This window comes from Archocentrus centrarchus, chromosome 2 (genome assembly GCF_007364275.1).
Source record: "Archocentrus centrarchus isolate MPI-CPG fArcCen1 chromosome 2, fArcCen1, whole genome shotgun sequence".
Lineage (NCBI taxonomy): Eukaryota > Metazoa > Chordata > Actinopteri > Cichliformes > Cichlidae > Archocentrus > Archocentrus centrarchus.
The window spans coordinates 28,661,235-28,677,761 of NC_044347.1; the positions used below are offsets into that span (position 1 = coordinate 28,661,235).

General features: G+C 37.7%; 1 protein-coding gene across 1 annotated transcript in view; it reads left to right on the forward strand.

The window, feature by feature from the left end:
• The window catches only part of dmd (dystrophin), a 387,210-nt gene that overhangs the window by 258,391 nt on the left and 112,292 nt on the right, over positions 1-16,527 (forward strand). Inside the window, exons 46-51 of the mRNA XM_030747286.1 lie at positions 1,679-1,831; positions 4,413-4,583; positions 11,454-11,576; positions 14,271-14,443; positions 14,680-14,815; positions 16,107-16,282. Coding sequence (XP_030603146.1) covers positions 1,679-1,831; positions 4,413-4,583; positions 11,454-11,576; positions 14,271-14,443; positions 14,680-14,815; positions 16,107-16,282 — 932 coding nt within the window. The remainder of the gene's footprint in view (positions 1-1,678; positions 1,832-4,412; positions 4,584-11,453; positions 11,577-14,270; positions 14,444-14,679; positions 14,816-16,106; positions 16,283-16,527) is intronic.

Here is a 16,527-nt window from a genome sequence, read left to right on the forward strand (position 1 = left end):
GAGCTGCTCTGTAGCAGTAACAGGGTCCTGCTCATCAAAAGAACATGTTTATCTCCTCGTACTTTAAAGACTTATAACAGTTTTTCTGGCTCCTCCCCTCACAAATAAAAGCCAGCATTTTTAAAGTCTACTAATTAACATTTTACACCTCATTTGTAGAAAATGTAGAAAACATTAAAGACACAGTAACTCATATCATATGACACATGAGCTGTTGATCATCTCTAATTAATTTAATTGGGTAGCCAAGCCCTGTTATATGTGTTTAAAGTAACTAAAACTATACTTTATGATTTTATAACATTGTGATATTGTAACACTTAGCACTGTACCCATTAATTTGGTGGTTAGCATGAGTAAAAGTGATATAATGCCACTGACAATCAACCAAAATTAAAGAAACAGTTACACTGAATGAAATACCAACTGTCTCTTGGTTTGAACATTGCTGATAAAAGAAAAACATAATTTATTGTTCACTAAGTAAAAATCTAAACTTTGTCTACCTGCTTTCAGAAATTTAAATTGATAAATGCTACATATTTTAGATTTAAATAACTTGTGTGCATACTGTATAATCGACTCCTCAAGGTGCTTAATGTAATTAAGGTGACTGTTTGTTGTCATTTGGTACTATATCAATAAAATTGAATTGACCTGAATCAGATCCCTAAGGTTACATACAGCACTGTACAAAAGCCTTGAGTCACCCTTAATATTTTGCTAGGAAAATGGGAAACAGGTGTTCAGTGATTTATTGAAATGTCCGCATACAGTACAACGAAATACAGGCTTGAAGACAAAACAAGTTTGTACAGTTTTAACTGCTCCATATTTGTTAGGGCCACGTTTATTCTTAAGGCTTTTTTTTTAATATTTTCTCTAAGTAGTCTTCAGAAATCATTCTCCAGGCTTCCTGAAGGACATTTTAAAGCTCTTCTTTGGATGCTGGCTACTTTTTGTTTTGTTCTCTGTCAAGTTGATCCCACACTGCTGTAGAAGTGTGTGTGCCATCTGTGAATCACATCACTGACAGGCAGAATAAGGATCATAAATCTATTATGTGCTTCAATTGGCACAAAACCTCGACTAAGTGTGGTAAGAGATATTTGGTCTGATGAGTGATTTGATATAGTTACCTACAGCTTCAGATTCAATCCTGTTCCAATAAACACACATTGTTTTTATAGTTGAAATACAAATTTCCAACCTTGGAAGCCAAATTTGTTTGGTGTGTGTGACAGTCCTGATAAAAGTCTTGTATTTCCGCGTCCTCCTAATAATAACCTGGAGCCTGTAGCTTGCAGTCATCCACACATTAGTCTCCCAGACCTAGCAGAACAGTCATATAGAGTAAGTATGAAGTTACCAAATTGCTGTATTGTAACATCTCACCTGTGGTCAGATAGCCTTGAGAGTCTCTGTCAGGAGCTATAGCGGTATGTAGGAGACAGACAAGATAATGAGTCTGTGAGGAAAGAAGTAAGCTTAAATGAATGTTATTGTCCTTCCTAGGTATAGCTTTGCAATGTTTTACTTTGCATACAGGTTGATGCAGTAACAGCAGGTCAGCTGGATAGTGCTGATGATGAAAAACTGCATCATATAAAAGATATTCATATGTGTATATATATATATATATATATCTGTGTGTGCATGTGTGGGCACGTGGATGTAGGACCTGCGTTTACTTCGGAACAGGAAGGCATTGGCCATCGCTCCCCAGTGGTACCAGTACAGGAGGAAGTCACACGATCTGCTGGCCTGGCTAGATGACATTCAACGCAGAGTGGACTTACTGCCTGACCCCCCCGAAGGAGAGAGGGTCAAGGTGACAGTGCATACAGACAGTGCATACAGAAACACACACACACACACACGTACGTACATACACACTTCCATTCATAAACCAGCACTTCTTTGTATTTTCTCTTTGGCTTTTCTCAAACAGCCTGAATTTCTGTTTAGCTTCTTCATCACACAGCTCTTCGTTTCCCACATTTTCTGCCTTTGATCTTTCCTCATTTGGTGTGGTTTCTCTCCTCCCTCTCCCCTTCTCCAACTTTTGGACAAACATTTAATATCAAAAAATTGCAGCTTTTAGCATATGGGAAAGCTTCCTGAACAGCTGTTCAAGGAAATCTTTTTCTTTTTTTTTTTTTTTTTTTTTAAATCATTGATTGATTGATTTTTTTTTTTTTTCTAGTGGACCCAGAGTTGGGTGTGATCATCATTAAATAAGGACCAGATTCCTTTTGAGAAAGCATTTAACTTAAAGATGTTATTTTCAAATTTAACATTGTTAGTTGCTTAATGATGAACATTCCTATTCAATTCCATATACCATAGGTCCCTACTACAGCAGCCTTATTTGGTCTTTTCATGAAAGTAGCTTTAGACATTGTCAATATTATAATAAAGTCGTGTACTTTACTTATATGCATTTTACAGTTTCTTTAATTATTAATTTCTTAGCCCTTACAATTCAAGGTCATAATCCTAACTATGGTAGCCGCTGTAGGACAAACAGCTTCAGCCGCTGTTCATCTATATTAACAGTAGACTGTCAGTCTGCTATTTACCTCAGCAGGTATCCACATCTATTTACTCTGGAGGAGCTCAAAAACTTTGCAAAAGGAGTCTGATACAAGTCGATGACTCGGTGAAGCTCACTTCTGACATATGACTGAGGTTGTTGAGGATATCCTGTATTTTTCTGTTGTAAGCAACGCTGTTTTTGCCACTGTTAGCTGCTGTTAGTCGGTGTCTGAAACTTTCTTTGAAGTGGAGCTAATATTGTTTGACTTGGACACTTACCACATAAACTTTCATATGATGTGAGAATGTAATCAAACTGTTTATCAGTGGGAAAATGTGATTTTAAGGATACTCAAGCCTAACATTGGCTGGCATAATGTTATATGTTAGCTTATAACCAGCTGCTGTTGTTTTTTAGCCAGCTTATTGTCAGCTGTCTGGAGGTGGGAGGGTCACATGTCTAACCTGCTGAGTAATAAATGTTCTCATCAGGAATAAATGAGAACATTTATGCATGTTTTCGTGTGTTAGAGCCCTGACTTCAGTTCAGAAGATGAGGCTTAAGGTACGGAAGAAGAGCATGAGGTGGAACTGAGGAAGGAGAGCGCAGTAGAGGAGGAGGAGAAAAATGTAATGAGAAAGAGATGATGAAAATATAAATATATACATATATTGCTTGAAAGACCTGTCCATCTAGGCCACTGTATTCAAAATTGTGGGGGTAAAATGGGGGCTTCCACAAACTTTTGCCCACTCCTATGGCTTTTTAATGGATTAATTCTAAGTTTATGTCAATGCATCAATTGTTGGAAGACATAATTACACGTTAATTAATGTATATTTATGAATACCACTATTTTTCTCTATTAAATAACCTTAAAAAATATTTACTGTACTTTTCAGTTTTAGAAATTGCAACACTAAATATTAAATACTGGTTAAATAGCAGCTAGATGTAGCCAATCCTTGTATCCCTAACCACTATTGAACAAGTATCATCCATCCACCCATTTTCTTCAGCTGATCTAATTTATTTATCTATTTATTTACTTATTTATTTATTTGTTTGTTTGTTTGTTTGTTTGTTTGTTTGTTTGTTTGTTTGTATGTATGTTTTGGGGGGTGCTCTAATGGTTTGTCCAGCGATTTCTTATTTTTATTAAAGGCTTACATACAAAGCTGTGTACCATTAAAGTACATTTCAGTCTGATTTCTAGAAGGTGTGAGAGGGACACCCTGGGCCCCACCAGTTTCCCTGCCCCTCCCTGACTCTTTGTTTGTGTTTCACTTTCAGATGATCACTATGACATTTCGCTAAGTGGACATCCCACCCACACGTCTCAGACTCACCTGTCATTGCTGCAACAGATATTCCTCACTGCCTATCTGTCTGTGTCTCTGTCCATCTTTCTGTCTGTTCATGCAGCCCTCTGTTTCTTTTCAGCCACATACTGCTTAGTTCACACACAGCACTTACTTTTCTGTACTGCCCAGTGACTGTACTGTTTCTCTGTATGAATAAAGGCTTAAGGCAACCGGTGCCTTGTAATTACAGCACCAGTTTCTTATTGAAATGGAGCTACATACCATACAGATATACAGTCTAAACTCTCTGTATATGTTTATATGTGACATTGACAAACAACACTTTGTCCCTTTTGTCAGTGTATTGTCTCTGATGGGTAAATGATCTGCCGATGGGTAAATGGAAGTGGTATCTGTCATTATTTTGTGCGTGCGTGTGTCTGTGTGAGTGAAAGAGAGAGAGAGAGAATGAGAATGTGTTTCCAATACATCTGCATGCCTCTCTGTGCTTGCCCTGTTTGGGCCCCATCCAATAGCAAGTGACCTTCCCCATTGATTTTGTTCAATAGGAAATTGGCTCAGAGTTCGACAAGAAGAAGAAGGAGCTTAAGGAGGTGCAGGGCTTAGCCAATCAGCTTTCAGAGGCTGGAGCCACCAGTCTAGTGGAGCCCCACCAACTCCAGCTCAACACACGCTGGGTTGACGTGGAGGGCAAGTTCATACCCTTCAAAAGACGATGTGTGAGTTTCAGTAGGCACAACTTCTGTATCTACAGTACTAACAGAAAATACTACAATTATAATAATATTAATGCTCAAATCTCTTAAAGGCAGTATGTGAATAGATTAACAATTGTTTTCTAATTATCAGCATGAAATCTGCTTAAAGCAACCCTCTTCAAACAGAGGTTAGGAGCAGTAGCCTTACAGTAATCTTTATAGTTAATAAGTATCCTAGTTAATAACAGTCTGTTTTATGATATTCAGTCTAGAGTGGCAAAAACAACTTTTGTCAGCCAATGAAGAGTGTTCTGATTGAGTTCTGATTAACAAGCTAATATTGCTAGCACAAACCTGACAGCTGTCAGCAGAATTTGTTATTCTATATAAGTTAGACAACTATGATATGCTAGCAGGATTATTTAATCATTTACTGCTGGATTCAGAATTCTTGATGATTTTTTTAATAGGTGGTGGTTAGTATAGAGTAGTATCAGTGTTTTCATCTACTACAATTCACTGCGCAATACACTGAAGTCACTTCACATTTTTCTCTGTTTATCCACAAACAAAAATGTCTTAAATATTGCTGTTTTTACATTTTGTTAAATTCTATCAAAGTGAATTCAGTGTTGCATTCAGTCAAAAATGTTAGGGTCCTTAAGGATCTATAAATTGATAGTACACTATATTTAGATTAAAAAAAAAGTCTTTAAAACCAGGATTATCACTGCTCCAAGGGAAAAAAAAGAAAATCCAAGTTGCTTTTTATGTTTTTCTTTGCTGCATCCTCATCCGCCTTTTACCTGTACACAGGAGGCACCCTCACATGTCCGAATTTCATTGGTTGCTTTGTCTTGCTCTGTGTCACTGCATGCCTCCTATACTGCACCAACCAATCACATTACTGGCAGTTCCCTGATCTGCAAATCAATGAAGATGTATGTATCCTGTAAGCCAGTGACAGGAAATCAATGTACCTGAACTTATATGGTATCAACTTAGACAAATACACATCTAAACTGTCAAATTTCAAATTCCACTAATCAATTTCTTCAGGTGATCTGAGACCAGTCTTAAGCACATTAGTATCAATTTGCCTTTCTAAACATTGCTCTGTTACAGCGTTGGCAGTAAACTTTGAGCTGCCAATGCCGCAGATCTGCTCTGGCTCTGGAGACACTTTAGTGCTCAGGGCTTCTTGAGCATTAATTGTTAAGTGAGAGTGATGAACTTCATTTTATATTCTTCAGACTGATTTGGCTACTCTGTAATGTAAACTGTACTACAGCACCAGCTTCCCATCTTATTTTGTATATTCAAAAAGTTTTCGAATTAAGTTATTTTGATAAGTTTATCTACATTTATTCACAAAATTTGATGCTGCTGTATTTTAACTGATCACAGCAATCATATGAGGCTCATCAATGCAGTGTGTTTATGATACTGCAATGCCATTGTGATTACAGCAAGTATGTATTTTATGCTCATAAAGTCACTTTTATTGTTTTATTCAGTCATATTTGAGTGTTTTCGTGACAGCAAACACAAAACTGGTGACCACAAAAATGACTTTGAAAACTGCAGTCATTGTTGGCACAAATTGTAATGCAGACTGGTAACAGAGTTGCAGGTGAGGCGGTAATAAATAAGGCCGCTTCATCAACACACAGAACCACACATCTGGCCACCTGTTAGCACCAAAATAGAGCCTTAGTTGTCTCCATCTCCTCTAAGTGCCTGAGGAGCAGTGAATCACTATACAGCTGATGCCCATCCTCTTACAGTGCAGATGTGTGTTAACTCTAAGTTGTTCAAGAGCAAAGCGAGATGAGAGGGAGAACACACAAGCATTCACTGAGGATGCAAACTCAAGAACCTGTGTGGAACTGTCGATATCATCCAGCTTCATTAATGCTGTACCTACACTGATTTCATTTTAAAATGCTGGAAAAGAATCTCTTTTTGCTGATAGCAAATCTGTTAATTTTGACAAATGAGAGACTCAGAGTTATTGTCAATTAGTGTCCCATTGACCTGGAACATAACCTAATTAGCCTAACCAATTAACCTAATCAATTAACCTAATCAATTCTGTTATTGTTTTTACATGAGACAAAGTCTGACTTGCTTTAAGTTTTTCCCTCTCATCTTCTACATGTGCTCTGCTTTCATGTCTCACATTTAGTGGCACACATGGGAGTCATAAACATCCACACAACATCCAAAAGGCTCAGAATGAAAATTCAATTTGGGTTCAGGTGTGTTTTTGTGTTGGTAGTGTTCAGGGCCTTTACTACAAATGTGATTCAATAAATGAGAAATAGCAATGTGAGTCTGTCACACTGGGTCATTTAAGTCAAAACACAATTCCTGTGCAACCTTTGCTCTTAAAATAATGTACAACGTTGATATAATTGATATTTTTAAACACAGCCACAAGCTTTCCTTCATTTGAAGCATATTTTATAGTCAGTTTTAAGCAGTAAGCTTCTGCTCACCCAGCCAAGATGGAGTGATTAAAAAATCACCAAACCTGTAAAATTAGTATTCTGAATCATGAAAAGAAAACGATCAGACTGTGAGAATTTAAAAACAACAACAAAAAAGGAGACCAAGCTGTTCTTCAAAGTCTGGCATCCAGAGAAGAAACTGTAGCAGACTGTAGGCTAAAGAAGAAGATATACACTGGTAACTCACAGCTGAGTGAGAAAACTGCTCATGCTACAGAAGTCTCATTTTAAGGCACAGTGTTCTGGGAGAAATAAATATGGTCTAGTGTAATTGAAAAAGCCATATGCATTCTAGTATTAACCAGCATGATTGTTGGATCAAATAAATTGAACATATAAAAATAGACCAACCGATGCACCAAACAGTTCTATATAAGAGCTTTGTTTACATTGTGACATTTCTAGCACAATGCTCTTTGTCAGACTTCTCACAAACACAGAGTAACCATATTAAATGCCCACAATCCATATAACAAAGACACATGGCATCCAAATGTGAAACAACACAAAGAACACAGCACGTGACAGTATGCGATTACATAAATGGTCTAATGTCAGAGTCTTCAGTCAGACCTTTAAGGGCTAAAGTACCTATCCAGTGCCAATGTAATATGATGTGTACTAGAAACATACAAAATTGTCAGTAATTGTTACTGCCAGTATACCCTTACTTTTCTTGCTGCAGTTTCTATAGCAGACAAAGACAGACCTGAGGTCCATCAAAAGCCTTTTGGATGCCTATTGTCCTAACGAGTACTTAAAGGGCTGCTTATCTGTATTAGCTTAACAGGTGAGGTCATTCTAGAGGATGGTAGTTGACAGCACCTTCTGTTTTGATTTCTTTTTTTTTTTTTTTCTCAGAGAAATGGCTGTCAGGTGGGTATGTAGATAAATTCCTGATGATCTGGACCAAACCAATCTAACTGAAACCCAGTGTGACAGAGCTCTTCATGTAGTGGTGGTAGTAAGCAGAGAAACTGAGACATTCAAAACTATAACCCTGCATTACACCTCTTAACTCAGCGACACTCGCCATGACATTAGGGAAAGCTTTTTTTAATGAATATAATGTAAAAAAATGTAGTTGAAGGACCAGTCCACCAGCTCTTCCACATCAAAATCAGTTTTACCATCATGATGAGCACAAATGAGTCTGTGGCAACAGATACACTGTGGAGTGCAAATGTTTGGGCATCTATGAAAAGAGCCATCCTCAAAAGGTGCCAAATTTGAGATAAAACCTTCTTTTAAGGAAGATTAGTATATTGTTTTTGCTTTGAACAATTTCAGAAATAACTCTCCAGGGGCTTTATTTTACCAACGTTTCAGATATTAATTAGCTTATTAGCACCACAGCGTGTTCACAGTCATTGATACAAAAGGTCAGGTGCAAATTTTAAGCTTTCTCCAGAATCAGAGTCCTCCAACCTTTTCCCAACAATCAGCATGCTTGGGCTTCTTTAAGCAGCTGCTTTGGACACTATAAAAATTAACTGATGTCTGCAAAGTAAGTGAAGGCTACAGTCGGTATCTTCAGGTAGCAGTTTTCTTAGTTCTTAATGTCATTAATAAAATGGCAGAAACAGAAGGTTAAAAAAACAAAAACAAAAAACAAACAAGTGCAGATCAACAAACTTTCCAAATTCTGGAAGTAAAAGTCAGCATCTTTAAAAAGTTAAAACTAAAAAGAATGTGACTTCTATAACGAGAAGAGGAAACATAAATACGGCTCAGAATCATGATAAACTACCTCAACAGGCATGAGCTGAAGATTTTTCCTCATAGTCCACCCTTTAGCCTAAACAAAGAATAGACCTGGGCTTAGGCCTCTGAGGCAGGAAAGCAAAGACTCTCACAGAATGTAGAAGGAATGAAACACACTGAACCAAACAAAACCTGAGATAGTCTCAGCTCAGAAGGCTTTAATAGCTATCATATGTGCCAAAGTGGTGTTTACTAAGTACTGACCATGCAGAAAGAGAGAGAGAACTTTTGTTTTTCTATTTTGAAACTGTCAAAGTAATCAATATTAAAAAAAATGTGTAATTTCTAATATGCCTTATCCCCCCCCCCCCTTTTTTTTTGGATGTTTGTCACATGTAAATGTTTCAAATCATAAAAAATAGTAGACAGAGATAACCCAGGTAAATGCAGTTTTTAAATGATGATTGAATTTATTAAGGGGAAAAAGCTATTCAAACCTTGCTGACCCTGTGTGAAAAAGTAATTGTCCCCTAAACCTAAGAACTGGTTGTGGTACCCTTGGCAGAAAGAACTGCAATCAAGCTAATCAGTCATTTGCTATAACTGCCAATGAGTCTTTCATATTGCTGTGGAGGAATTTTGGCCCATTCTTCTTTGCAGAATTGTTAACTCAGCCACATCAGAGGGTTTTTGAGCATGAACAGCCAGTCGTGCCAAAGCATCTCAGTTGGATTTGAGTCCAGATTTTGACAACTACAACTACAAACCTTTCTTTTTTTCATCCAGTCAGAGGTGGACTCCATGGTATGTTTTGGATGCCCTGCTATGTAATCCAAGTGCACTTGAGCATTAGGGCACAAACTGATGGCTGGAAATTCTCCTTCAGGATTTTTCTGATAGCAGAATTTATGGTTCCATCAATTATGGCAATTATGAAACAGCAAAGCAGACCAGACCATCACACAACTACCACAGTGTTTGATTGTTGGTATGATGTTCTTCTTATGAAATACTGTGTTAGTTTTACGCCAGACTGTAGAATATTTTCCCAAAAGTCTGGGGGATTATCAAGACGGGGTGTTTTTTGTTTTTTTGTTTTTTTTTAGCAGAGATGAGCCTTTGTGTTCTTTTTGGTCAGCAGTAGTTTTTGCTTTGGAACATTTTGATATGGATGCTATTTTTGCCCAGTCTCTTTCTTATTGTTGAATCATGAACACTGACCTTAACGGAGGCAAGTCAGGCCTGCAGTTCCTTAGATGTTCTCCTGGGTTCTTGTGTGACCTCCAGGATGAGTTTCTGATGTGCCACTGTTCCTTAAAAGCCTTAAAAATTTCAGTTACTTTTTCACATGAGACCAGGTAGGTTTGGATAGCTTTTTTTTCCCCTCAATAACTGTGTGACAAAAATACAGTACCAGTCAAAGGTTTGGGCACAGAGTGTGTCTAACCTTTTGACCTTACTGTACATACAAAAAAACAAAAAATCAGGAAGGGGTCAAACACTTTTTCACAGTACACTAGTTCTCTGGTTTGACTACTTACTACTACTACTCAAACTTTTGCCCACCACTCTTTTGTGGCTATGGAGTCTTTTGTAACAAGAAAAGTTGAAATCATATGGAGTTCATCGGGGTGGTCTCTGCTTGTACTTGGAAACAAGATGTTTACCCCCACACCACAGACTGAGGGTATTGAGTTTAAAAAGGGTACCTGTCTTATTTGTTTCTACTTTAATATATGTTACATATGTAATTATAAAACTTGTTACAGGGAAACACTACCCCTTTCTTCAGTTTGGGCATTCCATTTGATTAAGAACAGGAATCTGACAAGTCAAACAAAACAATATTTGTTTGTTTGTTTTTTTGGTACCTGATCAATACTAGGAATTATTTATTTATTTATTTTGGTGCTTCAGTTTTGATTATTCAATAAACTATTAATAATTCAGAGAATCAGAGAAGATAAATAGCAGAAAGCCATGAAACAAAGCAGTAACCTGTCTGCAAATTATAGTAAATTAATGAGCCTGTATAACATCCACAGTAGACTCTGTGCCACTTCTTTTACAGACATTATTGTCACACTACGCAAACCCAAACTGTCAGACTGCTAATAATGTGCATGTTTTATTTTAGGTTAATTAAAAAATGGCATTGAATGGTAGGGGGAGCAATATGGTGACACAAGCATAACAATGAAGTGAGATGAGCAGAGGGTAGTGTTAATGTCTCAGCATCTCTGCGCTGTTCAGAGGACCATCATTTGCCATGCTGAGTTGCTCTATTGTGTCTCATCTTCAGGGGAAATTGAAATGAAGAATAGAAATACATTTTAAAGAGCTGATTTGGAATCAGAGGTGTCAGTGAATAAAGGTTAGTTGGCTCGAGCTTGAATCTGATCATGCAGCAGGGATTAATTATGCATTTCCAGACACAAAGAGAGATCACATGGCATCTGACAGCACTGAAACTATCAGGGGTTTAATTGAATAAAGTTTAGGAAACTTTATGACTTATGTTGAATAAAAACATTCATAGAAAATGCACATGGACTGCATTTTGATTAAAAAAAAAGCTGCAGATTAATTCCTGATGTGATTTTCTCATTTTCTAATTTGTTTCTGTTTTGTATCTGTTGCCTTCTTGTGTGTCTGTGTGCACTTGTATAATCAGGAGTATATCACAGAGCTGCAGGCGCTGCTGTGTTCGGTGTCGGAGACGGACTTCAAGCTGAACTCTCCTGAATACTGGCCTGCAGCATATTATAACCTGTCTCAGCAGGAGCACTGCTTGAAGGTCAGCAATGTTTTTAGCTTCTATCTGAAACACCCAGACAGTCCAGAACAGCTGGCCACCAGTTTATACGATCAAATACAGTGGACATACAAAAGCTTTATAGGTATTATATTGTTGTCATCACCAGAAAATTTGCTTAGTTTCTTGTTTTTTTACTGAGTTTCCTGTTATAGTCAGTTTTGTTATAGACTTTAATGTATATTTCTGTCACCATGCCAACAAGTATTTTTTTTAGGTTACGCTTTACACTTTATGGGATACAGACATGCGCTACACTGTAGTTCTGTGACTACATATTAAACATGTATCCATGTATCTTGTTAAAAATAAGAAATGTGTCAGACTGATTTCATGGATACAGTCATTTTAATTAAATGATAAGTTAAATGATGACTTGGCATGTGGTTTTTAACAAGAAAAGCATCCAGGAAGTGTAGACAAAAATATTGTGGTACTGGATGAAACCAGCCTATCACAAGTCTCACACTCTAGAGATATCTAGAGACAATTAAAAAGTTATGTGCTTAATATAAATACAATATTAATAATAATATTGTATAATATTAGTAAAAATTATGACTCAAGTGTTTATTTACTTCAATTACAGAATGCAAAAGGTCTTTACAAGCCTCTGAAAATGATCACATTGCTCTTCCTGAGGTAACAGATTAACCAAGAGGAAACTCTTAGGACATAAACACACCACAAGTATCCTGGCTGAAATTAGGACATTTCTGCTTTTTATAAACCTTGTTTTGTTTTTTGTTTTGTGTGTGTGTGTGTGTGTGTGTGTGTGTGTGTGTGTGTGTGTGTGTGTGTGTGTGTGTGTGTGTGTGTGTGTGTGTGTGTGTGTGTATTCCTGTTATTTGGAATGAATGTGTTTAACTCCCCATTAAAGGCTTGTATTCCATAATGCATCAAAGTTTTTAGGTTAAACATGACAATGCCATGGGAATAAAAGCATTTTAAATGTTTTTTAAAACCACTTTCATCTTAGTTCTTCGATTTTTATGGAGATCTATAACCCTTCCAAAGTGCACCCAAACAAAATCAACTACAATCCAAGAAGCACTCCTCATATTCCTATTCATTTGAAGACTTGCTGCAGAGGCGGGCTTGCATTTGTAGCCTTTTGTAGCACGGTAATGCTAAAGCCTGACATATATACCTACTATTTGTTTCTGTCTTTAACTCACTTGCAAGTGCATGCGGTGCCTTGTTGATTTGACATTTGTATGGCATCATTCAGTTCTGTGAAAAATCACTTTATTTTACATAATTCATCTGTGCTACTCATTCATGGTACAGCATCACAGACTTGCTAATCTTACATAAAGGTCAATGAAACAAAACACTGACAAATGAACTGTAAAAATAATTGAACAAACACAGAACAACCCACTATGAAAGGTATGCATGACATTTTAGCTGCAGGAACTTCCCTGACCTACCCAATCAGGGCAAACCATATGTACCATATGTACTACAGCTTCACGGTTATGGCCAAAATAATAATGCACACAATTATTTTGATCAATACTGAGATTATGATTATTTGCCACAATTATTCATTGATTGTAGTCATTGACAAAAAGGTTTTTATTGAACTGTCATGTAAAACAAACACTGCTCTCACACTTTCAGATCCGTACATCTATAAATTCAGTGTATCTCTTTGTTGAAAATTTTAAAAATGTAAATAAAGAAAATTGTACCAAAAACAAAATTAAATCCACACAACACTGCTTTCACATTTACAGTATGCTGCATTCCTGTTAATTAAAACTTCTTTGCAGACAAATAAGTTGTTTCCTAGAAGCACTGTATAGTCTTTTGCTCCGTAAATTTGTACGTGCATGATGGAAGTGACTAAAACTCATAGCAGGGTACTCAGCAGTTGTGAGATCCCTCTCTATTTTGCATACAGTGCAGATGTTTCTACTTTAGAAAAATGATTGCACAAAAAGATACATCTTTTGTCCAGTATGTTGACCTGATGACTTTGGGACTCACGGTGTTTAATGGATACACTGAAGCACTATACAGGCTTACTTTTATTGATATCTGAGTTGATGCTTTAAGATTCAAGCGAGCAACTATTGTGTTATTTTTCTGCAGTTTGTGGTGTGTTTTCAGTTGTATGTTTTCAGTTGTGTTGCTTTGCAGTGCAGACATAACTCGATAGCACTCCTTGCATATGATTTCTTCTAGATTAGCATCACTTACCCAAAATCGGAAGTACTTTCAAACAACAGCTCATGATCCACTTGAAGGGATGAGTTCCTTAGCTTCTGGAGAGCCAGATATTAGAATTTTGTTGCATAATGTATATAATGTATAATGTAGTGTTACGTCTCCAAACAAGTCCAAGAAATGTCCGGCTGTGCGGTGCAGGGAACAGCTATAATTGGCACATGTCATCAGGTGATGATTTAGGGAATGCTTTATTTGCTTTGGCTTTGCGTTCTACAGGTGGAGAATGCATTTTCACTATCACTCAACCATGTTCATTTAATTGCAGGAAGCCAAAATTGTGATAGAGATTAAAATTTGATTGGGTTTTCTGTCCTAAAATTTATTGTGTTTTAAATGATAAATCTTTTCACACCAAGCAGAGTGTATTTTCCTCAATCCCAGCTTAGTATTGTCTCATCATTTGTTGTACGTCATAATCCTCTGCCTCCACACATGCAGGAGGTAAAGGGGAACATTGACAAGCTGCGTGATCCAGTGGATAGAGCACTGACCCACAGGGATAAAATGGTGTCTGGTGCTTGGCCTCTGGAGGGCCAAAAGATCCAGGAGACCACCGGCCTACTCAGTATCAACTGGGAAAAACTGAACAAGCTCCACCAGGACAGACAAAAGTAAGGAGAGGTTTGCGTATATAATATACCTATATTCTGTGTGGTGGTGTGTGTGTGTGTGTGTGTGTGTGTGTGTGTGTGTGTGTGTGCGTGTGCGTGTGCGTGCGTACGTGTGCGCGCATGCATTTGAATCAGCATGCACAATTATAAATGAACATCTTGTTGTGTGTGTGTGTGTGTGTGTGTGTGTGTGTGTGTGTGTGTGTGTGTGTGTGTGTGTGTGTGTGTGTGTGTAGGCGTTGGCAGGATTGCAACTCCAAGTGGCAGAAGTTTGTTTCAGATCAGAAGGCTCTTGAGGAGTGGCTGAATGATGCTGAGAGAACTTTGAAACTGGCCGAGAGTGACCCAGCAGCACATAGACAGCACCTCAGGGTAAAACACACATAACCACATACAGAACTATTCCTCTACAAATATAAGGACGCACATGAGTACAATCCAGATGCAGGTGACTCATATTTCATATGCATTGTTCACAAACACAGCTGAAGGGCCCTCGAGCAAGTGACATACTCATAGGTCTAATTGCTTCTGTCAGCAATTTCATCTTTCCGTTCTTAGTTTGCTGCTCCAACTGCTGCTATAATACTGCTCAACAGTACCGTATATACCACTCCGGCACCTGTACTTTAAATATGTTTGTCTAATAGTGTCAGCCATATCAAGAGGAAAGCCACTGGCTGGCTAAACCCTTTGAAATATACTTGGGGTGTTTTCACCAGCAAATTTAGGTATTTTTGCATCTTCAAACCTGCTGCTGACCTTCTACTGCTCATCCATTGAGAACCTGCTGACATACTGTATCACAGTATGGTACGGCAGCTGCACTGAGGCAGACAGGGTGAGGCTTCATAGTGTAGTCAAGACAGCACAAAGGATCATTGGCTGCTCTCTCCCCTCCCTGATGGACATCTACACCTCCCGCTGCATCAGTAGAGCCAAAAACCTCATCAAGCACAGCTCACACCCTGGCTTTGACCTGTTTGACCTGCTGCCCTCTGGCAGGCGCTGCAGGTGCATCAAAGACAGAACAAACAGACTCAAGAACAGTTTATTTACCAAAGCAATCACCACCCTGAACTCACACACTCACCCACTCTAACTGTGCAATATCCACATCTCTGTGCAATATATTATTCATACTGAACATTATCTATCACTCCTATATTAATATCCAATATTCATCCACTAGTGCAGTATTCATTCACCAAGTGCAATACTCACCATCTTCATTATTATATGTATATACTTATTTTATTTTTATTTATTTTTTTACAATGTACATATTTTTATACATCTTCATTATTATATGTATATACTTATTTTATTTTTATTTATTTTTTTTACAATGTACATATTTTTATACATTGTTTTATTTTCTGTATATTTTTAGAAGTTCTATTTTATATTTTAGGAAGTGTGACTGCCTACTGCATGGCACTGAAAGGAGTGGCCCTCCAATCTCATTGTACATTCTGTATAATGACAATAAAGGCGTTCTATTCTATTTCTTGTTTCAGTGTCAAAGGCTTGAAGCTATTTTGTAGTAAATCAAAATCTCACCTTGACCTTTGCCTATAATTGTAATTTGAAAACATAAACTAAGTGTCAACCTTAAAATAATTATCAGTAATAATCAGCTGTATTTGTATGATGTGTGCAGGACTTGACGGAGATAATGCCCCTCCAGGAAGTGGTGTTGGGCAGAGTGAACTCTGCAGGAGTGGACATAAGCCAGTTGAGCACACCAGATGATGCCTTACTGCTCCGCTCACAGCTCAAATTACTGAACACTCGCTGGACCAACGTCTGCCAGCAGCTCAACGAACACAAAAGGAGGTGAGTGTGCTTATGCGTGTGGCTGTAGCTTGCATATAGATATATTAACCCATGCCCGTCTTGCTATGAAATGCCTCTGAAGCTCCCATGCTATGGAATAGTTTTATCCATAGTCTGCACATATTTTCAGCTGTCACTACTAGAATGGCCCCTCCTCCTATATTGGCTCACACCTTGCGTATGCACTGAACATGACTGAACTTGAATCAGCAGAACTACAAAACTCCCTGTTTTGATTGCTTTTG